Source organism: Pristis pectinata, chromosome 3, assembly GCF_009764475.1.
Source record: "Pristis pectinata isolate sPriPec2 chromosome 3, sPriPec2.1.pri, whole genome shotgun sequence".
In the NCBI taxonomy this organism is placed as follows: domain Eukaryota; kingdom Metazoa; phylum Chordata; class Chondrichthyes; order Rhinopristiformes; family Pristidae; genus Pristis; species Pristis pectinata.
Genome location: NC_067407.1, coordinates 11,694,594 through 11,720,448, shown reverse-complemented (window position 1 = coordinate 11,720,448; position 25,855 = coordinate 11,694,594). Strand labels below are relative to the sequence as shown.

The window sequence follows — 25,855 nt, the reverse complement described above, 5'->3', positions numbered from 1 at the left end:
ACAAGATGATAAGAGGCGTAGGTCAAGTGGACAGTCAGAGACTTTTTCCCAGGGTGAAAATGGCTCACATGAGGGGGCATAATTTTAAGGTTGGAGGAAGGTATAGGGGGGATGTCAGAGGCAAGCAGTTTTACATAGAGAGTGGTGGGTGCGTGGAACGCACTGCCGGCAGAGATGGTGGAGGCAGATACATTAGGGACATTTAAGAGACTCTTAGATAGGCACATGAATGATAGAAAAACGGAGGGCTATGTGGGAGGGAAGGGTTAGATAGATCGTAGAGCAGGATCAAATGTCGGCACAACATCGTGGGCCGAAGGGCCTGTACTATGCTGTAATGTTCTATATATGGTATTGAGGACTGTGGGTTTAAAGCAGTTGAGAGCACTAGGTGCTGTGGCTCTGGATTCGGATAAGGATTCAGTGGCTTAAAGAAGGGACGTAAAGATGGGTAAAAATAGGTGGGAAAATATAGGATAGTTAAACAAAAACAGGACAAGGAGGCTTGGTCACCTGGGTAGTGAATAGAGCCATTTATGGGCTGCACTGTTTACAAGATATTACTTGGCAGAGAGTCCCAGCTGCTACGTTGTTTCATTCCCTCCACGCATGACCTAGCATTTCAGAAAGTAAGTCATTTCACAGCATTACATCTGTCAACATGTGTGCAATGCTACTGTAGCAGCACACACCCTCATCTGAAAAAAGCAGAAAATGGCATTACTAACTTAAGCAGCATCTGTGGTCAGGAAGTCAGTTACCATTTCAGTTCAATGACCTTTCATCAGTCCTGCTTTAAGTTGTAGCTCAAATGATACAAAAACTGTGGAACGAAAAGTCTGAGTGAAGTGCTGCTGTAGTGAGTCATTGCCAGGGCTTTGTGGTGTATTGTGAGCTCTTGCGAGCTGGTCTCTGCAGTACACTATTATTGTCAGTCATTTACTCATTTAGACATGAAGCTTTAAGTAAACACAACGTTTATTGAGGCAGTTAGTCTTCATTCTGAACTGCCAGCATGGTATAAACAATATTACAAGATATGTCCGTGTGAAACAGTCCCTTAAAGTAACAAGAATCCTAAACACATTCCTACTTTTTCTCAGGGGGTTCCTCAGGACTGAGGATGAGGCATACAGTGCAGAAACAGGCTCTTCGGCCCACTACGTTATGCCAACTATTGCACCACCTATTCTAATCCCATTTACCCGCATTAGGTCCACAGACTTCTGTGCCTTGGTAATTCAAGTGCTTGTCTAAATACATTGTAATTTTGTGACAGTATCTGACTCCACCACCTCCTCAGGCAGTGGATTGTGTAGAAAGTTGCTGAAGGTTACAACAGGACATTGATAGGATCCAGAGCTGGGTTGAGAAGTGCAGATGGAGTTCAACCCGGATAAGTGCGAAGTGATACACTTTGGAAGATCGAATTTGAAGGCAGAATACAAGGGAAATGGCAGGACTCTTAGCAGTGTGGAGGAACTGAGGGATCTTGGGGACCACGTCCATAGATCCCTCAAGGTTGCCACGCAGGTTGATAAGGTTGTTGAGAAGGTGTATATTGTGCTGGCCTTCCTTAGTTGGGGTATTGAGTTCAAGAGGCACGATGTAATGTTGCAGCTCTATAAATCTCTGGTTAAACCACACTTTGAGTACTGTGTTCAGCTCCGGTTGCCTCATTATAGGAAGGATATGGAAGCTTTAGAGAGGGTGCAGAGGAGATTTACCAAGATGCTGCCTGGATGGGAGAGCATGTCTTATGAGGATAGTTTGAGTGAGCTAGGGCTTTTCCCTTTGGAGCGAAGGAGGATGAGAGGTGATTTGATAGAGGTGTATAAGATGATAAGAGGCATAGATTGAGTGGACAGTCAGAGACCTTTTCCCAGGGCAAAAATGGCTCACACGAGGAAGCATAATTTTAAGGTGATTAGAGGAAGGTATAGGGGGGATGTCAGAGGCATCTCAGGCAGTGCATTCCAGGTCCCAACCACTCTTGGTGTGAAAAGATTCCCCCTCAAATCTCCTTAAACCTTATTTCAGCTTTCCAGCTATCTGTCTGCCCTTCAAGAACCTCACACCCTCTCTCACCAAGAGAGACAAGGGCAGCTGGCACAGGGGAACCTCACCATCCGCAGCTTCCCATCCAAATCCCACACCATCCAGACCTAGTCCTGGGCCTAATTCCTGGAACTCTGGGAGCACCTTCACTGGATGGGTTACAGTGGTTCAAGGAGGTGGCCTCATCACTCACTCAAGGGCAAATAAGAATGCCAGTGGAAATTGACCCTGCCTTGCCAGCAAGACCTACATCCCATAACGGTTAACAAAAACACACTCCGCTGATAGTTATCGGCAATATTGTTTTTTTGTCACACCTAGGTTTGAAATAATCTTACAGGGTTAAGGTAGTCATAACACTGAAGCAACTTTGAGGGATTTTTACTGTGTTGCGTGGTAATCTGAAGGAATTTCCAGCTAAGGCCATGAGTAGTACCTAAAGGAATGTCCATTCCACTTGTGGAGCTGAATCCTGTTCATTAGTCAATTTTTCTGAAATCACTGCTGTTTTTTTTCCCCAAAAGCTCCCTTGCAGTTTACTTTTATTGTTCCATTTTCACTTTTTTGTTTGTTCATGATATCAACAAATATGCATAAAAATGGAAGTGATTGAGGTCAAAACATTGCAGGAATTCCTCAGATTTCTTTTCTTCCAAGAACATAAGTTATTTGTAATGTATACAGTTATAAAACAGAGGACACGGCATTGTCTTCATTTACTCTGCCAAGCATGTTATTATATTCACTTGCAATATGTACTTGCAGTATGTAAATACAATATGTTATCAATTTTTCAGTCCCAAACATCCTGTCAGTGATGTTGAGAGGCTGTTACACAGGACCTAGCCCCTCAGCATCCAGTAGCAGGACCCTATAATGTGGTCTTTCCCCACACAGGTTTTGCTTGGCAGGTACGGTGGTGTAGCGGTTATCGTAACACTATTACAGCGCCAGCAACCCGGGTTCAATTCCAGCCGCTGTCTGTAAGGCGTCTGTACGTTCTCCCTGTTTCTGCGTGGGTTTCCTCCTGGTGCTCCGGTTTCCTCCCACATTCCAAAGACGTATGGGTTAGGAAGTTGTGGGCATGCTATGTTGGCGCTGGAAGCGTGGCGACACTTGCGGGCTGCCCCTAGAACACTCTACACAAAGACTGTGTGTTTCTATGTACATGTGACTAGTAAAGATATCTTATCTTATCTGTTGCTACACTGAGCTTCAGTGTGTCCCTCAGCATGCTATCCTACACCTTGGAGTGGACTTCTCTCCCACGTTCGGTTATATTGGAAGAACAACAAGTTGCAGGAAGACCAAATTCCTCACAAATTTTTAGTTAGCTTATTTCATTCTTCCTCACTTTAGTTCCCAGAATTCTGACCTCCAGGATGTGTGATGTTCCTACTGAGTCAAGGCATCGTGCTCCTTATGAGCACATTCTTTGCTCTAGTGGGATTCTTTGCTCTTTTCTCAGTGAATGCAATGTTGTGATTGGGGAATAATGTAGGCAGATGGGGAACTTGGAAAGAATGGAAAGATTGTGTATACATGGTTTTGCTCTCAGAACATTGCATCCAATACTAGAACCAATTAATTGTGAATTGTAGGGCTGGTTGTAATATAGGAACTGTAGCAGGCATTATACACACAGCACCCTTCCACAGAGATTAATGTGATGATCTGTTTTGATCGAATTGTGAGAGTGAAATATTGACCAGATATTCGGGGGTGGCTCCCCTATTCTTCTCTGAATTAATGCACGGAATCTTTTACATCCAGCTGAGAATGCAAGGAAAGACCTCAATTTAATGTTTCATCCAAAAGGCATTTAGTTGGGACTCTGTGTGTGGTTATAAAAGTTCACGGTTGCTATTTGGAGAAAAGCCAGGGGAAATTCTCCACAACTTTTCTCCATTGATCCACATCTGCAGAGGATTGCTTTCCTGGCAGCCAGCATGGATGAAATGGGTTGATTGGCCTCCTTCTGTGTCAGTATGCAGGTGAAAACAGGTTGCCTGGTCATTGCATCACTGGCCTCTGTGGGATCTTGCAGTGTGTTAATTGGCTGCCATATTTCCCACCTCACGGTGACTTCATTGGCCATAGAGGGTTTTGGACTTTCCCAAGGACGTAAAATGTTGCAATCTTACTTTATAAAAGCAGGATTTATGAGGACAGCAAAATTTTAAACTAATATCAAATTAATTCTGCCGGCTTATAGCCACAGCAAGGATCCATTTTCAAAGGGAGTGCGGCCTGGTACCGAAGCTTTGTTTCTCCTCATCTTGTAAAGTACTGTGCTGCTGCTGCTAAAAGCTCATTTTCATGGCATTTATACACTGGGTACGTATGCCTATGTCAACAATAAACTTGAACTTGAATTTGAGCTTGAACTTGAATCCAACTTCCCTTCCACGGACTCTGTCCACACTTTTCCCTGCCTCAGTAAAGCAGACGAACCAAAAACATAATCAAAGATCCCATCCACCCCGGACATTTTGTCTTCTTCCCCCAACCGTCCAGCAGAAGATACAAAGGCCTGAAAGCACATACCACCAGGCTCAAGGACAACTTCTCTCCAGCTGTTATAAGACTATTGAACGGTCCCCTAGTACAATAAGATGGACTCTTGAGCTTACAATCTACCTCACTTATGGCTTTGCACCTTATTGTCTGCCTGCACTGCACTTTCTCTGTAACTATAACTCTTTATTCTGCATTCTGTTATTGTTTACTCTTGAACTACCTCAATGCACTGATGTGATGAAATGGTCTGTGCAGATGGCACGCAAAACAAAGTTTTTCTCTGTACCTCAGTACATGTGACAAACATAACATGATATCCCTATTTATCCTGTAGGCCTACTTCCAATCCATGATCCATTGAATCCCAGCTTGCCGCTCGGAAAGCAAAACTCAGTCTTATGAACAATCCTGGTATTCGACACAGAGTTGATTCTTATACATGCTGGACCTTTCTGTACCTACTCAGGACTTACTGAAGCATTTTACGTCTAAAGTGTGGTCACTCTGACAATGCAGAGATTGTGGAAGTAAAAGCCAAATGCTGCAAATGTTGGAAATAAAACACCTGAAATAAAATAGAAAATGCTGGAAATTCTCAGCACCTCAGGCAGCTTCCGTGGAGAACAACAGGGTTAAAGTCTCAGGTCAATCACCTTACATCAGAACTGTTAGGAGGTTATTGAATTGAAACGCCAAACCTGTTTCCAATCAACTTGTGTACTGCAAGCTCCCACGAGTGGTTAAAAGATGCAATCAACTATTGTAGTGATGTTATAGACTTATCGAGAGATCCATCATGGAAACAGGCCATTCCACCCCACACCAAGCATGGGGTGGGACCCAGCTATCTACCTCTACTTATGGACTCATGAGACCAATCGGAGGTTAATTGTATCTGCTTATAAATTTCAGGCTCTATGCTGATGGTTGACTTTCTTTCTTTCTTTCAAGACTGCTTTGGATTTGCAAAAAGGTATGACATCGAAATGTGACGTCTAATGTGGGAGGTACATTGTAGGTGCAAAGCTTTAATATCTGCCTTGGTGTATTTGTTTCCTGATCACGTTGTTGGAAGGGACAGGGGTAGCAAAAGTGTGATTGCAAATGAGTTTTGACCACTACAGTATACATGTGAGAGGAATATATATACAATGTACATGTGGACAGTGGGAGGAAGTGAGTTTTTGCTGAGCTTCACAAACAATTTCTTTCCCCAACATATTTACCTCTTCTGAAGTCCAGTTTATCCTCTAGTGGCTTAGCTACACTTTACGTAGGGTACACTTTATGTAGGGTACGTAGGGTGCCAAACACCTAGCACCCAATTACATTAATCCCACGCTAATCCTATACTATTCTCCCACACGTTCCCATCAAGCCCCCAGATTCTAACACTCACCCTGACATGTCTATACCTCTCACTGTCTTGGTGAAACAGCCAGCACAATCAAAGACCCCACCAGCCTGGGTCATTCTCTCTTCTCCCCTCTCCCATCAGGCAGAAGATACAGGAGCCTGAAGGCACATGCCACCAGGCTCAAGGACAGCTTCTATCCCACAGTGATAAGACTATTGAACGGTTCCCTTATACGATGAGATGGACTCTTGACCTCACAATCTACCTTGTTTGACCTCGCACCTTATTGTCTACCTGTAGCTGTGACACTTTACTCTGTATTCTGTTATTGGTTTTACCCTGTACTACCTCAATGCACTGTGTAACGAATTGATCTGTACGAACGGTACGCAAGACAAGTTTTTCACTGAACCTCAGTACATGTGACAATAATAAACTAATACCAATACCTAAACACATTGGTAACCCATAAATCTTTGGCACATGGGAGGAAACCGGAGCACCCAGAAGAAACTCATGCAGTCACAGGGAGAATGTACAAACTTCACACAGACAGCACCCGAGGTCAGGATTGAACCGGGGCTCAGGTGCTGGGAGGTGGCAGCTCTACACCTTTATTGGGGATAATATAATCCGGGGACACAAAGTTGATTCTGCTGCCCCTCTTCGCTTAGAGTCGTAGAGAAATACAGGACAGAAGTAGGCCCTTCGGTCCATCGAGTCTTTACCGACCATCAACCACCCATTTACACCAATCCCATTTTATGCTCCCCATGTTCCCATCGACTTCGCCCAGTTTGTACCACTCACCTTCACACTAGTGACAGTTTACAGCAGACAATTAATGTACCAACCAGGACATTTTTGGAAATAAACTAGACAACCCAGAGGAAACCCCTGCAGTCTCAGGGAGAAAGTGCAAACTCTGCACAGACCGCAAACAGAGGTCAGGGTTGAACCTGGGTCACTGGAGCTGTGAAGCAGCAGCTCTACCAGTTGCACTGCTGTGAGTCCACGTAGAGCTTTGGGACCAATTGCCACCCTACTGCTTGGGCAGAGGAGTCCTCTGTTTAACATGCCGTCAGAAAGTCAACACCTCCAGCTTGTACAGCACTCCCTCAACTTGCACCAGGGTGTCTTCCTTGGTTTATTCCCCTCTGCACTGGAGTGGGACTTGTCCCCACAGCTATCTGTTGCAGAAGTATGAGAGTTGGACTAAAGCCAGGTGTAAGTTCGGTTTCATTTCTGGAAGATCATCCAACAGTTGTCAAGGAAACTCTTCTGGAGTGGGTCTGCAAATAATTAGATTTATTAAAGTCATTTAACATCTCACCATGTTGGGATTTAAAGCCCAATTGTCCAATATCATAAGCACTGTAGAACCAATCAATACCTTACTCACTAAACCCAGCTAACTACCTCTGCTTGTGAACTTGTGAGATCAATCAGAGGTTAATTGTATCTGCTTATAAACTTCAGGCTCTATGCTGATGACTGATTTTCTTTCTTTGAAGACTGTTTTGGATTTACGACAACGTATGACTGTTTGAAATGCTTTGGGAAGTATGTTGCAGGCACAAAGCTTTTATATCTGCCTTGGTGTATTTCTGTTTCCTCATCAGGCTGTTGGAAGGGACAGGGGTAGCAATAGTGTGACTGCAAATGAGTTTTGACCATCACAACCTAGATGCAAGATGGTGGACAGTGGGAGGAAGCAAGTTTTTGCTGGGCTTCACCATCCATTTCTCTTGCAAGCGCATATACCTTTTCCACAGCCCAGTTTATCCTCCTGTGCCTTGGCCACTCTTTACGTAGGGGATCATAGAGTCATAGAGTTGTACAGTGCAGAAACAGTCCCTTCAGCACATCACATCCCTGACGACAATTTTGCCAATCTACACTAATCCCATTTGTCCACATTAGGACTGTATCCTTCTATACCTTCCTTATTTAAGTGCCTGTCTAAATGCCTCTTCAGTGTAGTGATTGTATGTGATTCCATCATCTCCTCTGGCAATGCATTCCAGATATCAACTGCTCTCTGTGTTAACAAAACTTACCCCTCAGATCCTCTTTAAAACTCCTTCCTCTTATCTTAAAACAATGCACTCATGTTTTTTGTACCTCTACCATGGGACAAAGATTTTCACTGTCTACCCTATGTCTCTCATGATCTTATACGCTTCTATCAAGTCATCCCTCGGCCTCCTTTGCTCCAGGGAAAACAAGCCCAGCCTATCCAACCTCTCCCCATAACCAAAGGCCTCCAATCCAGGCAACATCCTGGTGAATCTCCTCTGCACTCTCTTCAGCGCAACCATATCCTTCTGATAGTGTGCTGACCAGAACTGCATACAATACTCCAACTGTGGGCTAACTCAGAGTGAGCTATTTAACCACGTATTAATACATTAAGTTCCATTCTGTACTGTACTGCATGGGTCACTGGGTAGAATATACAGCTTGATAACCTGGTAGCATTGAGGTCTGTTGTACCTTTACCAATGAACTGGTTTTGACCAGGCATTTCAAAGGGACTTGGTAACATTGACTTTCTGCTCTGAATTAAAAACACAAAATGTCTCATCTGTGGCGAGAAAAACAGAATTATAGAATTAACATTTCAGGTATCTGAACCAGGAAAGGAGAAAGAAACAGGTTTATGGTGCAGAGGAAGAGAAGAGTAGAGGAGAGAACAAACAGGGAAATCTATGTTGGAATAGAAGGAGGAGAGATTACTTGCATTTAATAGGAATCAAGGGGAAATTGTTCGACTCGTATCATGGCTGTTTGGCGTTTCCATGTCAATCATCTGTGATACGAAGGGAACGATTTCATCAGTGCAGGTTAGGATGGGTCACTCCTGGGTCAACCTGCTAACTCAGCCAGGAGTATGCAGGCTTGTCAAACACTCATTATAGCTGCAATTTACCAGCAAGTGTCAAGTAGTCCTTAGTTGAGCAATCTGGCCCAATGTACATCACTCCTTCTCAAAGCAATAAATGCTGGTTTGTCAGTGACATTTATCTGCAAAAACATTGATGTTTTGAATGCCAGAAGGCATTCGATAAGGTGCCACATAAAAGACTTGTCCATAAGATAAGGATGCATGGAGTTGGGGGTAATGTATTAGCATGGATAGAGGATTGGTTATCCAATAGAAGGCAGATAGTTGGGATAAATGGGTATTTCTCTGGGTGGCAATGTGGAGAGCGGGGTGCCTTTGGGATCGGTGCTGGGCCTGCAACTGTTCACGATATACATTAACGATTTGGAAGAGTGAAATTGAGTGGAAAAGCAAATTGTGCAGAGGATGCGGAGAGTCTGCAGAGAGAGATAGATAGGTTAAGTGAGTGAGCAAGAACCTGGCAGATGGAGTACAATGTTGGTAAACGTGAGGTCATCCACTTTGGAAGGAAAAATAGAAGATCAGATTATCATTTAAATGGTGAAAGATTGCAGCATGCTGTTGTGCAGAGGGACTTGGGAGTGCTTGTGCATGAATCGCAAAAGATTGGGTTGCAGGTGCAACAGGTTATCGAGAAGGCAAATGGAGTGTTGGCCTTCATTGCTAGAGGGATTGAATTTAAGAGCAAGGAGGTTATGCTGCAACTGCACAGGGTACTGGTGAAGCCACACCTGGAGTACTGTGTGCAGTTCTGGTCTTCTTACTTGATGAAAGATATACTGGCTTTGGAGGCGGTGCAGAGGAGATTCACCAGGTTGATTCTGGAGATGAGGGGGTTAGCCTATCAGGAGAGATTGAGTCGCCTGGGACTATACACACTGGAATTCAGAAGAGGGGATCTTATAGAAACGTATAAAATTATGAAAGGAGAAAACAGAGGACTGCAGATGCTGGAATCTAGATGAAAAACATGATGATGCTGGAGGAACTCAGCAGGCCAGGCAGCATCCGTGGAGAAAAGCAGGCGGTCAACGTTTCGGGTCAGGACCCTTCTTCAGGACTGAAGATAGGAAAAGGGGAAGTCCAATATATTGGAGAGAAAAGCTGAACAGTGATTGGTGGACAAAAGAGGGGAGGTGGAGTGTGCACAAGGTGGTGATGGGTAGATGCAGGTAAGAGATAGTGATGGGCAGGTGCGGGGGAGGAGGGGAGAGCAGATCCACTGGGGGATGGGTCAAAGGTAAGGAGAGAAAGGGAAATAAAATGCAGGAAAGAGAGAGGGAGGCTAAGAAAGAGAAGAAAAGAAACGTGGTTGGGGGTGGGGGTTGTTGGGAAGGGGGTGGGGATCACTTAAAGTGGGAGAATTCAATGTTCATGCCATTGGGCTGCAAAGTTCCGAGATGGAAAATGAGGTGCTGTTCCTCCAGCTTGCGCTTGGCGGGCCTCCTCTACATCGGTGAGACCAAATGCAGACTAGGTGACCGTTTTGCAGAACACCTGCGCTCTGTCTATAACCGCGATCTGCATCTCCCCGTTGCCAGTCACTTCAACTCCCCCTCCCGCACTATCACTGATATGACAGTCCTCGGCCTCCTCCACTGCCAGGAGAATTCCAAGCGCAAACTGAAGGAACAGCAGGGGAATTCAGAGTCATGGGGAAAAGGCAGGTCAGTGAATCTGAGTCCACGGCCAGATCAGCCATGATCTTATTGAACGGCGGAGAAAGCTCAACGGACCAGATGGTCCAGTCCTGCTCCTATTTCTTATGTTCTTATGAGATCATGTAAAGTAGTAAAAACTCAGAGGTGGTGAAAATGCATCATGATTGTATGGAAATCTGGGATAAAAATGCTGCAGTGCTGATTATCTGAAACTGTTGAACTCAATGTTGAGTGTAGAAGGCTGTAACTTGTCTAATCAGAAGACTGGTCTGTTTAGTTCAGTTACATACTCACTTCATCAATTGAGCAGTTGAGGTTTAGAGACTGACCTGTGCCAGAAGGTACTAGAGGAACATGTAAACTTGGTGAATGAGATGTTAGAAAAACGATGGTTCACAAAAACAGGAGCTGACCACGGCCATGTAGGTGCACTTCATTAGATTATGGCTGATCTGCAGCTGTTTTATTTGGCTGCTTTGCTTAACTAAGAAAGTTGTGAGGATCTTAGGTAGTTTTATAGAGAGCTTGAATGCCAGAAACAACAACAATTTCAAACAGGAATGATGTTAGATAAATTCAACATTTCACAGTAATTGATATATTTAAATTTTTTATTATTGTGGTGGAAATAAGGTACTGGAGCCAGTCAATAGATGTAATTTCATTGTAGTGTGATCTTGCAGAATCTATCTCTAATCTGGCTTTAGGAAGAAGGAAAAAGCTGATTGAAGATTATGTGAAACATTTACAATAATTTCTTTGTTTTTTTAAAATTTTAACTGACAGTATATTTTGTTAACCATGCTTACCTTCAACCTAATTCTGCTGTTATACTCTCAAGTACCCTCTAAGAGAAAACAAGTATGTCTTCACTTTGAAAATACCCTGGCACGATTTGAAGGTGGATTTTCACAGACTCAGGCCAACAGTTATCCTCAGATAATAAGACCCAAAGATAGAGAGTAACTGGTGACTCAGGCCATCACTGCTCAAGGGAAAATTACCTCCTGCTTTCTCCTACATAATATGTACAGGAGCAGCTTTGGGAAATTTCAAAGTTACTATGAGGTCCTTTAACTATTGCAAGTTTAACTATGGCAGGCACGGTAGTGTAGCGGTTAGCGTAATGCTATTACAGTGCTAGTGACCCGGGTTCAATTCTGGCTGCTGTCTGTAAGGAATTTGTACGTTCTCCCTGTGTCTGTGAGGGTTTCCTTCGAGTGCTCCGGTTTCCTCCCACATTCCAAAGACATACAGGTTAGGAAGTTGTGGGCATGCTATGTTGGCGCCGGAAACGTGGTGACACTTTGTGGTTGCCCCCAGAACACACAATGCAAAAAGATGCATTTCACTGTGTATTTCGATGTACATGTGACTAATAAAGAAACATTATCTTAAGTTCTTTCTAACATTGCAAGTTCCATGGAGGATTAACGTGAATCCTTCTTGGGCAATGCTTTGGGGTTGAGGATGACTTGCTGCCACACTGGCTCTGTGGGTGTTGAAGTAACTAATGGTCCCAATGTGGAAGCCACAGTTGGGATAGGTGGAGTTTGATGCTTCGGGTAGGTGGGTTGTTGGAGTGTTGTATGCTTTCTCCAGTGTTCCCCCTTCAACAGTTCAACACCTGGACCTCCCATAAAACTAGAAGGTGCTGGAAATACTTGGCAGGTCAGGCAGCCTCCATGGAAAGAGAGACAGAGTTAACTTCTCAGGTCAATGACCTTTCTGTGTACTGGTAGCTCCACGACCTTGCAGTAGATCATTACAACAGCGCGCTCTGAAACTGATAAAGTATGGTATTACCCAAGGAACGTCAATAGCACTGCTCTGAGAACCTTCCATTAGAAGATTACAATCTTAATGGGGATTTTAAAAAGATTGTTACTATTTTAGCACCATTTAGAAAGTAGGAAAGGAACTGCCAGGCTATGGAGTGTCCACTCCCCAAGCTTACATTTCCAATGGTATCTCTAGTTTAGGTCTAGGGTAGTAGAGTCTCACTCTGCACATTGTTACCAGTACAACAACACTGCCCATAGGGTCCTGGGACCCCAGTATCTGAGATCATGTCTGAATGATGGCAACTTCCAAAAGGAATCAGAAGGATGGTATCTCTCACAAGAATCAGCTTCCAACAGAAAAGATTTCAGTGGATTTTAATCACATTATCTTGAATGCGTGCAAAATTAATTACAAAATAAGCGGGTGGATCAATATACATTTCTTTTAAAACCACATATTGAAGACCAGTCTTTCACTCAATCGATTCACCTTCTGAAAGGAAAGACACAGATCTAGAGGATCATATGGCAGACAAGGAGACCATTTAGACTATCATACTTGTGACTATCCATTGACGTAGCTGTATAATTAATCCCTCTCCCCTATCCTTTTTCCCCACAGTCCTGTGGATTTCTCTGTTTTTATTCAGCTCACTGTATTATTGAGCCTGCTTCAACCACTTGTTCAGGAAAGTGCATTCCCAATCACAGCAACCCCTGTAGAAAAATCAATTCTCTTCTGACTCTTTGGAAATGATCTTAAATCTCAATCCTTTGGTTACTGGCACTCCAGCAAAGGGGAACAGTTTCTCGCAACCTCCTCTGTCTAAACCTCTCATTGGATCATTCAGCTCCAGTTGTTTGTGTCACAGTGAGACATGCATGCATTCTAACATGAGTTCCTTTCCAACAAGTCATGTGTTGATGATACATTGGGCAGCTCCCAATGGCTCATGTCTTGTTTATTGTGCATTGTGGCACCCTGATGGTTTTGGCTCATTCTCCAGAGTATAATGTTAAATTGAGACTGATATCATACCACAGGCAGAAAGAAATCATTGTGTTATTGCTATCAGTTTACAATGTCGAGTAACAAATGGCATGTATTCTGAACTATATTCATTTTATGTTAAAAGTTCACAAGAATGTAAATGTGATCCAGGTCTCAATTGGTAGGTTAGTCAGCTTGACTTAGTGTGAAGTTGTAGTGCAAGAGAAGTACACCTTGTTGACAAAAAAATGGAAAACCCAAATGCAATGCTTCTGTGATGGTTAAATTACTGGCCAGTGTCCAAAGTCCTAAATTAATGATGTTGGGGCATGAGTTTGAATCCCACCACTGATGTAGAATTTAAAGTTATTTAGTACAGTAAGTGTAGGATGAAAGCCCAATATCAGTTAGTGCTGCTGCCTGTGCAGAGTCTGCATGATCACATGGATATCCCCCGGCTGCTCCATTTTCCTCCCAATTAACCTACCAGGCGTGCTGGTGGATTAACTGGCTGCTGCAAATTACCCCCTCGTGTAGACATAAGAGGTTGCAGATGCTGAAATCTGGAGCAGCAAACAATCTGCTGGAGGAACTCGGCAGTTCGAGCAGCGTTGATGGGAGGAAAGGAATAGATAGAACATAGAGCATGAGGATCATGTGTCTAATGCAAAAGAAATGCAAAGAATCACAATTAATCACTGAAGGATAACCTTCCTTCTGGCTTCTGCATCTGAAATACTGGCTTCAATTTTATAAACGCACCCCCACCCCAGCTCCCAACCTTCTCCAACACTTCTGAATCCCCCACTGTCATCCGCGGAAGGGGCTCACTGGAGGATCATCACAATTGGGAGCTGAGGGGAGGCATGGCCACCGGCTTGGCTGGGGATTGGCTCAGATGCCGTATGGGAATTGGAAGGGATGTCGCAGTTTAGCACGTAAGTTGCCTACGCCCAAAACTCTTGCAGTTGTTGAGGTGCTTAATTGGTTTGCCTGCAGGTCACGGGTCTCTCTGGGCAGCTGATGCAGGAGAAGCTCCAGGCCCTGCACTCAGGCAGAACATAGAAGCAAAGGAGTAGGCCATTCGGCCCTTGAAGCTGATATCACCATTCAGTTCAACCATGGCTGAACTCTCTTTAGAGTCATAGAGTAGAACATAGAACATGGAACATTACAGCACAGTACAGGCCCTTCAGCCCTCCCATGTTGTGCCGACAGTTTATCCTGTTCTAATATCTATCTAACCTTTCCCTCCCACATTGCCCTCCATTTCTCTATCATTCACGTGTCTAAGAGTCTCTTAAATGTCCCTAATGTATCTGCCCCCACAACCTCAGCCAGCAGTGCGTTCCACGCCCCCACCACTCTCTGTGTGGAAAAAAAATACCTCTTACATCCCCCTTATACCTTCCTCCAATCACCTTAAGATTATGTCCCCTCATGTGAGCCATTTTTGCCCTGGGGAATAGTCTCTGACTGTCCACTATATCTATGCCTCTTACCTTGTAGACCTCTATCAAGTCACCTCTCATCCTTTTCTTCTCCAAAGAGGAAAGCCTTATGCAGAGTTTCGACAATTCGACATCGACAATTCCTTTCCTCTCACAGATGCTGCTCGACCTGCTGAGTTCCTCCAGCAGATTGTTTGTTACCCACTGGTGTAGGTTAACTGTGAAAGGATTGAAAGGGAGTTAATGGGCACGTGAGAGAGAATGAATACCGGGGATAATGTTGACACATGGATGTAAAGAAAATGGAGGGTTATGGGCTGTGTCGGAGGGAAGGGTTAGATTGATCATGGAGTAGGTTTATATAGGTTGCACAACATCGTGGGCCAAAAGGCCTGTACTGTGCTATACTGTTCTATGTTCTATGATAAGGTGAAATAAAAAGAGGATGAATGGGTTGATGGGATTACTCTTTGGAGAGCTGGCATTGACCCAAAGGGATGAATGGCCTCTTTGTGTGTTGTAATAAATAAGCATGTGCACCTGGTTCTCCAATGTCCATTATGGAATGAAGTGTACCATCTTGATCGGGCCTACATGTGACTGACTCTCAGCAAAAGGAATGTAAATAAATATACTTTAGTTCACCTAACTCAAAGTGACTTTGGATTATCTTCCCAGTGCACTGTTGAGTTACTTTTACTTATCCTTGCACCATGATGTTGTTAAGTATGCCCTTTCTCATAATGTTGCTCTATAACATTGTTGGACAACACCCATTACAATTTTTGACAAGGGGTAATAGTAGAAGCAGGAAGCCATATCCAGTTCCATTTCTCTGGAATTTAACCAGATATTCAACATTGGGGATGGGTGAAATTGGCCCCTAATGTGCTGAACTCAATCACAAAAGCCTGAAGGCTATTTTGGCTATTATGATGCATCCATGAATGTATCCTGCTCAACATCTTTCCTGACATGTCTGTGGCCCCTGCTTGGTGTTAGTGCACATTCCCCACCACTGGCACTACCAGGGAGCTATACATCGGCACCGACAGGCAACTACAGCGAAGAAAATGCTGCATTCAGCCCGTCTGAAGCTGATTGTTTGTCAAGTTAGAGTTCTGGCACAGTTGCAACACTCTTGACAATGTGGCCCTTAAATTTCACTCATAAATACCTCAAGAACAAAACAGAAATACTGAGACTTTGTAAGTGTTTTCTTTTCCATATAAGTGAAAATCATTGAAATTTAATATGTGCCTTTATAACAGCAGTCTGCAGGGTCAGTGCAAATCAATCTCAGTGCTGTAGGGATAACATGGCAAATCCTGTATCAATCTCGAAACATTTGCTTCATATTTCATTACATTTTTGCACCAATTAAGTGGTTTCAGCTACATATTTTCGTACAGTTTGAAGCAAATGAATATGGAGGGATATGGACCACGTGCAAGTAGAAGGGATTAGGTGTCATTAGCTTAATTAGTTTGGCACAACATCGAGGGCCGAAGGGCCTTTTCCTGTAGTGTACTGTTCTATGTTCTGCGTTCAAATGTGAGCAGTGGCATGGCTAATTGATAAAGCACGTCATGGTTTCGGATGTAGTTTTGTGACTGGCACTCTGAGCTCTGAATCTGAAGGTTCTGAGTTCACGTCTTGCTGCAGGGATCTGACTGCAGAAATCTGCCCTTCACTGCATTGCTGAGGGAGCGTTTGCTCTGTTGGAGGCATTGTCCTTCGGATGAGATGGTAATTCATGACCTAGTCTTATGTTAATGATTCCATGACACCATTCTAAGGAAGAGCAAGGAATTCTCGCTGATGTAGTGTATGTGCAGCTTTCTTACCTATGACTGTGAATAATGGAGGCAATATTGAACCGAAAGAGATAAAGAGAACTGCTCAAGCATATGAAACTGAGTCATTCGACACTCAATCTGCATTGTGCATGTATACGTACACAACACTGCTTTTCCCTTTTTGAAACAGGAATAATTCATACTATTCACAGACCATTCTCCTCTTCAATCTTCTTGAAGGCACTTGCGCTTTTGGCATTATATCCATTCCTCGACTCACTACAGTTGAAGCTTGTATTTTTTCTTCTGTAATCTCCACTGGATCAACATCTGGAACACTCCCATAATCACTTAACTCTTTGCTATTGACTCGTACACACCTTGCAGGAATTAAGTGACGTATGTGCACACCTCTAAATTTATCTTTTACTTCCATGAGCTATCTCTTTGTACTGCACACTCCAACCATCTCTCCTGCATCCATTTGCAATTGTCAGATTTGCACAATGGTGTTAACATGTGAGCCCTAGAGTGCGGTCATACCATTTCTCTCCATGGCCTGCGTCAGAATTTCCATTCTGTCTCAACTGCATCTGCAAGCACGTTCTCTTTTGAAGTGTGTGATCATATTGAGATAAGGGAATGGGTTACCTTGGCATCATTTTTTATTAGTATTGTTGACTGAGGCCCAATAATTCCTAATCAGAATCAGTTTCAGAATCGGGTTTATTATCACTGACATATGTCGTGAAATGTGTTATTTTGCAGCAGCAGTATAGTACAAGACATAAAAATTACTATAAGTTACAAAAATAAACAGGGCAAAAGAGGAATAACGAGGTAGTGTTCATGGGTTCATGGACCATTCAGAAATCTGATGGCGGAGGGGAAGAAGCTGTTCCTGAAACAGTGTGGGTCTTCAGGCTCCTGTACCTCCTCTCTGATGGTAGTAACGAGAAGTTCCTAATAAAGATTTATGGTCTGTGACCAAGTTACAAGTCTGCCACTAGGATCTAATGGAAGTTTTTTTGAGTCTGAAGAGAAATCCTAATGCTTCTTTCTCAATTTAAGCTTTGTTTCACTTGCTCTTTGTCAATGAATGTGACCCAAATGCAATACTTTTATTCTTGACCATCTTCCGTCTTCAATGCATGTGTTGTCTGGACTGGGGGGTCTGAGTTACAAAGAGGGATTGCGTAGACTAGGACTTTATACCCTGGAACATAGAAGGTTGAAGGGTGACCTGACAGGTATATAAGCATAGACAGGGTGAAAGCACATAGTCTATTTCCCAGGGAGGGGGTGCTAAAAACAATAAGGCATAGGTTTAGGATCAGAGATGAGAGATTTAAAAGGGACATCATAGGCAGCAGCTTCACGCAAAGGGTGGTGTGTATTTGGAATGAGCTGCCAGGACTAGTGGTTGAGGCGGGCACATTAGCAACATTTAAAAGTCATTGAGAGAAGTCCATGGATAGGAGAGATTTTAGAGGGCTATGGACTAAATGCAGACAGATGGGACTAGCTCGCTGGGCAACACAGTCGGCATGGACGAGTTGGGCCAAAGGGTCTGTTTCCATGCTGTATGACTCTGTGACTGTCAAGGTTAACTAAAAGTTTCATGTCCCAAACTTTATGTAAATCATTTGTTATTTTGTAGTTTTTACCATATCCCATCTTCCACCTTTATTCAGTAACTATTATACAGTTACTAGATCAGGCAAGACTTTAGCATAGCATTCATTAAATCTTGCCAGTCAGAAAAATGGGATTTAAATGGGAGCTAGGAACAGAACTGAGATCCTATAACCAACAGGGATAGTTGGTCCTCTTTTATTAATCAAGGCAAGTGCAAGGTGATGCACTTTGGGAGGACAAACTAGGGTAAGACTTACACGGTGAATGGTAGGGCTCTGAGGTGTGCGGTTGAACAAAGGGACCTGGGAATACAGATCCATAATTCCTTGAAAGTGGCATCACAGGTAGATAGGATCGTAAAGAGAGCTTTTGGCACATTGACCTTCATAAATCAGGGCATTGAGTACAGGAGTTGGGATGTTATGTTGAAGTTGTATAAGACATTGGTGAGGCCAAATTTGGAGTATTGTGTGCAGTTCTGGTCACCTACCTATACGAAAGATATCAATAAGCTTGAAAGATTGCAGAGGAAATGTATATGGATGTTGCCGGGACTTGAGGACCTGAGTTATAGGGAAAGGTTGAATAGGTTAGGACTTTATTCCCTGGAAAGCAGGAGAATGAGGGGAGATCTTATGGAGGTATACAAAATTATTAGGGGTATAGATAAGGTGAATGCATGCAGGCTTTTTCCCCTCAGGTTGGGTGAGACTAGAGCTAGAGGTCATAGGTTTAGGGTGAAAGGTGAAATATTTAAGGGAACCTGAGGGGGAACTACTTCACTCAGAGGGTGGTGTGAGTGTGGAATGAGCTGCCAGTGGAAGTGATGGATGTGGGTTCAATTATAACATTGAAGAGAAGTTTGAATAGGTACATAAATGAGAGACATATGGATGGCTGTGGACCAGGTGGAGGTAGGCAGAAAACCAGGCCAGCATGGACTAGATAGGCCGAAGGGCCTGTTTATGTGCTGTAGTGCTCTATGACTATGACTTAAAGGACTACTTTGGAAAAATTGTCTTCTATGTTTTTTTTTAACCAATAAAACTCTGACTCGTTATATACCGTATCAGCAAATGTATACTTTCATGTTGTTTTAAGAATGCCACAAATTGTTCACAAAATGCACTGACCAGTCTCATTTGGGAGATGTGCTTGTTAGTGAGCTCTGGGAATGGTGATCTGGTAGACTGTGGTATGTTTCAATGTTAACATGAATTTGCTTGTTCTCCAGTTAATATTTACCAATTACAATTTAGTTGCTCTTTATAGAGACTGAAACTTGACGTATCCCTCATATACAATAGAACCAATTTTGCTGAAAGCTGATTTAAAACCAGTAAAACACCTCCAAACTGAACCGAAAATATATAACAAAGAATTCAAGGCTTATTTATGGTGCATAGTATTCCATAGTAAAGCACCTGCCACGGGCTCAACAAGAGACCGGTGCCACATCCATATTTTTTGGCTATGTCCATTTTATTTGTTCCTGTTGGTTTTCTTTCAAAATTAAAATTCTCCGTTATGTGAAAATATTTTGTCTGGTTGGTTGGGTTTGCAGCCCTTAATTATACTCAATCACATTCTGAATGTTATCCTACTTGACTGCTGTGATATTTTGTTTTTATAAATGCAGATTCCTGTAAAGTGTACAATCCTGGCAGATTAATCATATTCTGCAACAGTCATGTTGCTTAATAAATGGGAAATGGCTTTGAGCAATGATGGGTTTTTTCTTGCTGGGAAACAGGAACTGATGTTTCACTGTCAGACGAACTGAAGCTCTTTCTTTCCAATGTCGCAATACTTGATCTAACATCAGCAACTTACCAGTTGCGTAGCAGCTGAGGCATTCTGAGGTATCCTTGTGTCACTCTATTTTCCAACACCACTGGCCTCGTGACTCAGCATGACGCAGTAGAGCTGCTGCCTTGTAGCTCCAATGACTCTGGTTCGATCCTGACCACTGTCGATGTGGAGTCCGCACGTTCTCCCCGTGACTGCATAGGTTTCCTCAAGGCACTCCAGTTTCCTCCCACATCCTAAAGGTGCGCAGGTCGATATGTGTTTCAGCGTGCAGTTCCGGTCACCCCTGTTATGGGAAGGATGTAGAGGCTTTGGTAAGAGTGCAGGAGAGGTTTACCAGGATGCTGCCTGGATTAAAGTTATAGTACTGGAACATCAAAGACTGAGGGGAGTCCTGATAGAAATTTATCAAGTTACGAGAGGCATAGATAGGGTAGAGAGGCAGAATCTTTTTCCCAGGGCAGCAATATCAAATACTAGAAGACATGTATTTTAAGCTGAGGGGGGAATGTTTAAGGAGATGTGTGGGGTAATATTTTTACATTAAGAGTGATAGGTGCCTGGAACAGGCTGCCAGGGGTAGTAGTGGAAGCACATACGATCGTGGTATTTAAGAGGTTTTTAGATAGACACAGGAATCTGCAGGAAATGGAAAGGTATGGATCATGTGCAGGCAGAAGAGATTGTTTACTTCGGCATCGTGTTCGGCACAGATGCCGTTCATCGAAGAACCTGTCCCTGTGCGGTACTGTCCTTTTTTCTATGTATGTCAACTGACCACTGTAAATTTCCCCTAGTGTGTAGGTGAGTGCTGGAATCCAGTAGGAGTTGATAGGAATGTAAGGAGAATAAAACAGAATTAGTGTAGGACTGGTGTGAAGGGGCACTTGATTGTCAGCATGGACTCGATGGGCTGAAGGGGCTGTTTCCATGCCAGTCGACTCTATGACTCCGTGTAGTGAATGTAGCTGCTTGGGTCATTCACAGTCTAGCCTGATCCTGACTGTTGAGAAGTCATGGATCTGTGATTAAACTACAGAAAGTGCAGGAAAGATTCCAGAGGATGTTGCCAGGACTGGAGGTTTTGAGTTATGAAGAGGGACTGGACAGGCTGGGACTGTTATCCTTGGAGCAAAGGGGCTGAGAAGTGAACTTGGAGCGGTTTATAAAATCATAAGAGGCAGAAATAAAGTGGAAGGTCACAGTCTTTTTCCCAGGGTAGAGGAGTCTAAAACTAGAGGGCAGAGATATAAGGTGAGTGGGGAAAGTTTTAAAGGGGACCTGCAGGGCAAATGTATCACACAGAGGGTGATGAGTATATGGAACAAGCTACCAGAGGAAGTGGTAGAGTTGGGAACAATTACAACGCTTAAAAGATATTTGGACAGATACATGAACAGGAAAGGTTTGGAGGGATTTGGGCCAAATGCAGGCAAATGGGACTAGCTCAGGATGGCACCTTGGTCGGCATGGACCGGTTGGGCCGAAGGGCCTGTTTCCATTGTTGTAAAACTCTATGGGCAGGGTAGTCAAGTGGTTGGAGTTATCAGCCCAGCACAGGGACTCTGTACCACACATCTGCGGGATGAAATCTGCTAACTCGGACAGATCAGTGAGCAGAAGGCATGGGAAGAAAAGAAAGCCTTGAATTTACCTTTGTAGGAACTGCAGCGGCCAAATTTCACACAGCAAGCTCCCAAAAATAACACGATGATGCTGACTAGATAATTGCTCTTTTCTGGATGTGTTGAGTGAAGGGTAAATAGTGGCCGGGATTATTGGGGATAATTCCTCAGATTGCCTTTGGAATGGACCCTTGGATTCTTTTACATGTACCTGAAATGTGCCCGTTCTCTCACTGTCTGACTTTTGGCATTGCACAACTCCCTTATTCAGCACTAACCCAGCTTTGTGTCGGGGACTGAGTTAAGGAGAGATGTCGAGCAGGTTGGGACTGTTTACATTGGAGTGGAGGACACCGAGGGTGTGATCTTATAAAGGTGTATAAAAGGTCATAGAAAGGGTCAGTGTGCACAATCTTTTTCCTAGGGTTGGGGAATCAAGAACTAGAGGGCATAGCTTTTAGGTGAGAAGGGAGCAACATATTATGAACCCGGGGGGAGGGGGGGGGGTACGGGGAGGGGGAGGTAGGGGTGCATGGTAGTGTAGCGGTTAGCGTAATGCTTATTACAGCGCCAGCCACCCAGGTTCAATTCCCGCCGCTTTCTGTAAGGAGTTTGTACATTCTCCCCGTGTCTGCGTGGGTTTCCTCCGGGTGCTCCGGTTTCCTCCCACATTCTAAAGACGTATGGGTTAGGAAGTTGTGGGCATGCTATGTTGGCGCCAGAAGCGTGGTGACACTTGCGGGCTGCCCCCAGAACACTCTATGCAAAAGATACATTTCACTGTGTGTTTCGATGTACATGTGACTAATAAAGAGATCTTATCTTATTTTACCTTCACCCAGAGGGTGGTCAGTATATGGAATGAGCTGCCAGAGGAAGTGGTTGAGGCAGGTACATTAATAACATTTAACAGGCACTTGGACAGGTACATGGATAGGAAAGGTTTAGAGGGATATGGGCTAAATGAGGGCAAATGAAACTAGCTTAGATGGGAATCCTGGTTGGCATGGAGCAGTTGGGCCGAAGGGCCTCTTTCCATGCTGTCCTGCTCAATCGTCTGTGTGGGACTTGACCCCTTCCTGTGTGAGGGTTCTACTCAGGGAGCCATGGCTGAGATTATGGAGGTTTATAGTATATGGTAGAAGTGATTGAGTGTGGCAGGACAAGAGTTTTGAGAAATTGGACTCAACTGAGCAGATTGAGGCTGGCACATCTGGGGAAAACCACCAGCGTTTAGCTGCTCCCTTGGAAGTACACCCCAGATATACGTGGACTGCTACAAGTCCAGGGTGTGGCGAGTGACAGGTGCCAATGCTGTCTCCTACATCTCAATGGTATGAACATTGAATTAACCCACATCCCCTGTGTTCCTTTCCCACCTGGATTCTCTCTCCCTTTGTTTACCTTTCTCATCTCCACCTGCTCATTGCCCACATATCTATCTACCTGGGCTGCTTCTCCCCGGCCAAATCTTCTACTCCCCTCCCTCATCTGTTTCCATCTGCCCATCATCCTCCATCTCATCTGGTTCCACCTATCACCTACCAGCCCTTGTCTCCCTCTCACCTCTTTATACTGGCTGATAAGATAAGATATCTTTATTAGTCACATGTACATCGAAACACAAAGTGAAATACATCTTTTTGCATAATGTTCTGGGGGCAGCGCACAAGTGTCGCCACGCTTCCTGGGCCAACATAGCTTGCCCAGAACTTCCTAACCTGTACGCCTTTGGAATGTGGGAGGAAACCGGAGAACCCGGAGGACACCTGCGCAGACACAAGGAGAACGTACAAGCTCCTTATAAACAGTGGCTAAATTTGAATCTGGGTCGCTGGCGCTGTAAAGTGTTATCCTAACCGCTACACTACCGTGCCTGCTTGCACTCTCAGTCCTGATGCAGGGTCTCAACCCAAAACCTCAACCGTCCCTCTGCCTCCGCAGATGCTGCCTGACCTGCTGGAGTTCCTCTGGCAGTTTGCTTTCTTTTGCTCCAGACACCAGCATCTGCATTCTCTTGTGTCTATGTCTCTAACGATGCTGTCTGACCTTCTGCAAGTTTCCAGCAGGTGTCGACAATCTTCCAGCACAGCAGTTCTGATGAAAAGTCATTAACCTGAAACATTAACATTCCTCTTTCCACAGATACTGCCTGACCTGCTGAGTATTTCCAACATTTTGTTTTATTTTATTTCAGATTTCCAACATTTGCGGTTGCTTATTTTTGATCACATGTTTTAATTTCTTAGTTAATTTTTTTAACTTTGAGAATTGTTTAATTTAAAATAAAGTATGTAAAAGCTAAGTACCTGAAATTCCTTTACTTACCTTTTCCCAATCGGGTTGTCTGATGCCGTTCCAAATCTGGTTGGCACATGACCAGGGAGGAGGTAACCTAAAGTAATGCTGGGGACCCCGGCAAGATCAGGGTCTGCACGGAGTCCAGGATGGAGTGACAGCTGCCTCCTGTCAAAGCCGTCAAACGGCTCTGTTACAATTTTTATACGTCCGGTGAGAAGGGGAGTGGTACAGCTCGGTTTGGTCCACATGCTCACATTTCCCAGCTTGTTATAGTGGGTCACTTCAAATCCAGAGAAATCCCTCCCCAGTTCAGAACATGAGCTGATTTTTTCTCCCCCTCTAGTTGAAAGCGGTTGCTGGTTCAGAATGTGTCTGTGCCACCGAGCGATAGATGGGGATATCTCTTCCATGAGTGAGCAGCTAGGATAGAAATCTGTCGTCTCTGCCACTCGGCCACTCCAAGAGAATTGGCCTGCCCACAGTCACTGAGTTGTTGAACAGAGTGCAGATTGCTGCACCTTTTTTTAAACTTCAGGTACATTATGACAGTGAAATGAAAGTTACTGTTGCATATAACTAGCTTCCAGGGTGAGCCAGCCTGTTTTCAATTAATGAGGTTATGCACGTGATGAGCATCCAATTAGACATGCAATATACCTGTGTGACATAAATGTGGTTATACATCTGATTATCATGCAATACACATGCAACAAGCACATGATACATGTGTCCTTGGTTAACATATCTCAGACATATTTCTATTTAAGCATCTCTATTGTTTTGAAGATATAAATACCTAATTATTTGGCTAGTTTGATTCCGACTAATCCGTGAAGCTGTTTCATTATAGCCTTCACTTTAATTTATTTTTAAAATTTCAGACGACCACCTCGAGTGCTTCATCTGTCGAGAACTGGAGGTGACAGACCGAGATGCCTTGCTGCAGTATTGCGATTGCAAGAGTTTAGTTGCTCATCACAAGTGTTTGCTGACCTGGATACAAAAGGTAATAAAACCTCATCATAGCCCACAACAAGCTATCGATTAGTTTGCCGAAACAAAGCCCTGAGTTGCATTGAAGATTCCAGCTGTGAGAAAATACCCATTCTCCTGAAGACTACTGTTTGAAACTAAAAAGCCCCTCTTCCTCTGGAAAGTTAGTACTTTGCAGCATTCATTGGTGACGTTACAGGAGCGTCCCACCAGTCTGGTTTTTTGAAATGCAATGAATTTTGTATGTTGCAAATCTCACTTCCCAACCCCAAGCAATCATTTTTGCTGATTTTAATTCAAGTATTTTGTTCAGCAAGTTTTTTTTATTTCTGGGCTACTCTGAATTCTGGACACTTGACCATACTCATTGCCGATTGGGCCTTCAGCCGCCAGTCTCTAAGTTTTGGGGTTTCACCCCCCCTCAATCACTATTCCTCGCTGCCTCTTCTCCTTGGAGGTGTTTTCTATCTGCTCTCTGACCCAGCTTGCTGAGCTGGTCTTAACATCTGCTCATTTGCCTCTGCCACAGTTTGATTTTTCAAGTGGAGCACTTGAGACGTACATCAACGTTACTATATAAGCACAAGTAATGTTTGAGCACAATAGAGGTGCTGTTTCACATTACAAATCTTTATTCGTTCTCGGATTTAACTTGAGTCATAGAACATGAAACTAGGCCCTTCAGCCCAGCGTGTGCATGCTGACCATCAGGAACTCATCTATACTAATCCCATTTACCAGGATTTTGTCTATAGCCTTCTATGCCTTTTTAAATGTGGTGGCAGTACCTGCCTTCACCACCACCTCAGGTAGACTGGGTAGTGTTGTAGACAGTCCAAGGATAACCTCCACACTATGATATTCTAGGCCACGTTAGAAGAAGGACAGCATCCCATAATATGTGGAGATGGTGGTGGTGAGCCACTCTTGTGAACTTCCACCGTGCTATTGGCATTGGTT

The 25,855-nt window shown here is 43.8% G+C and overlaps 1 protein-coding gene across 1 annotated transcript in view; it reads left to right on the top strand.

The window, feature by feature from the left end:
• Positions 1-25,855, top strand: part of LOC127568523 (uncharacterized) — a 251,819-nt gene that overhangs the window by 11,427 nt on the left and 214,537 nt on the right. Inside the window, exon 4 of the mRNA XM_052012382.1 lies at positions 24,784-24,908. Within this exon, the coding sequence (XP_051868342.1) occupies positions 24,784-24,908 (125 nt within the window). The remainder of the gene's footprint in view (positions 1-24,783; positions 24,909-25,855) is intronic.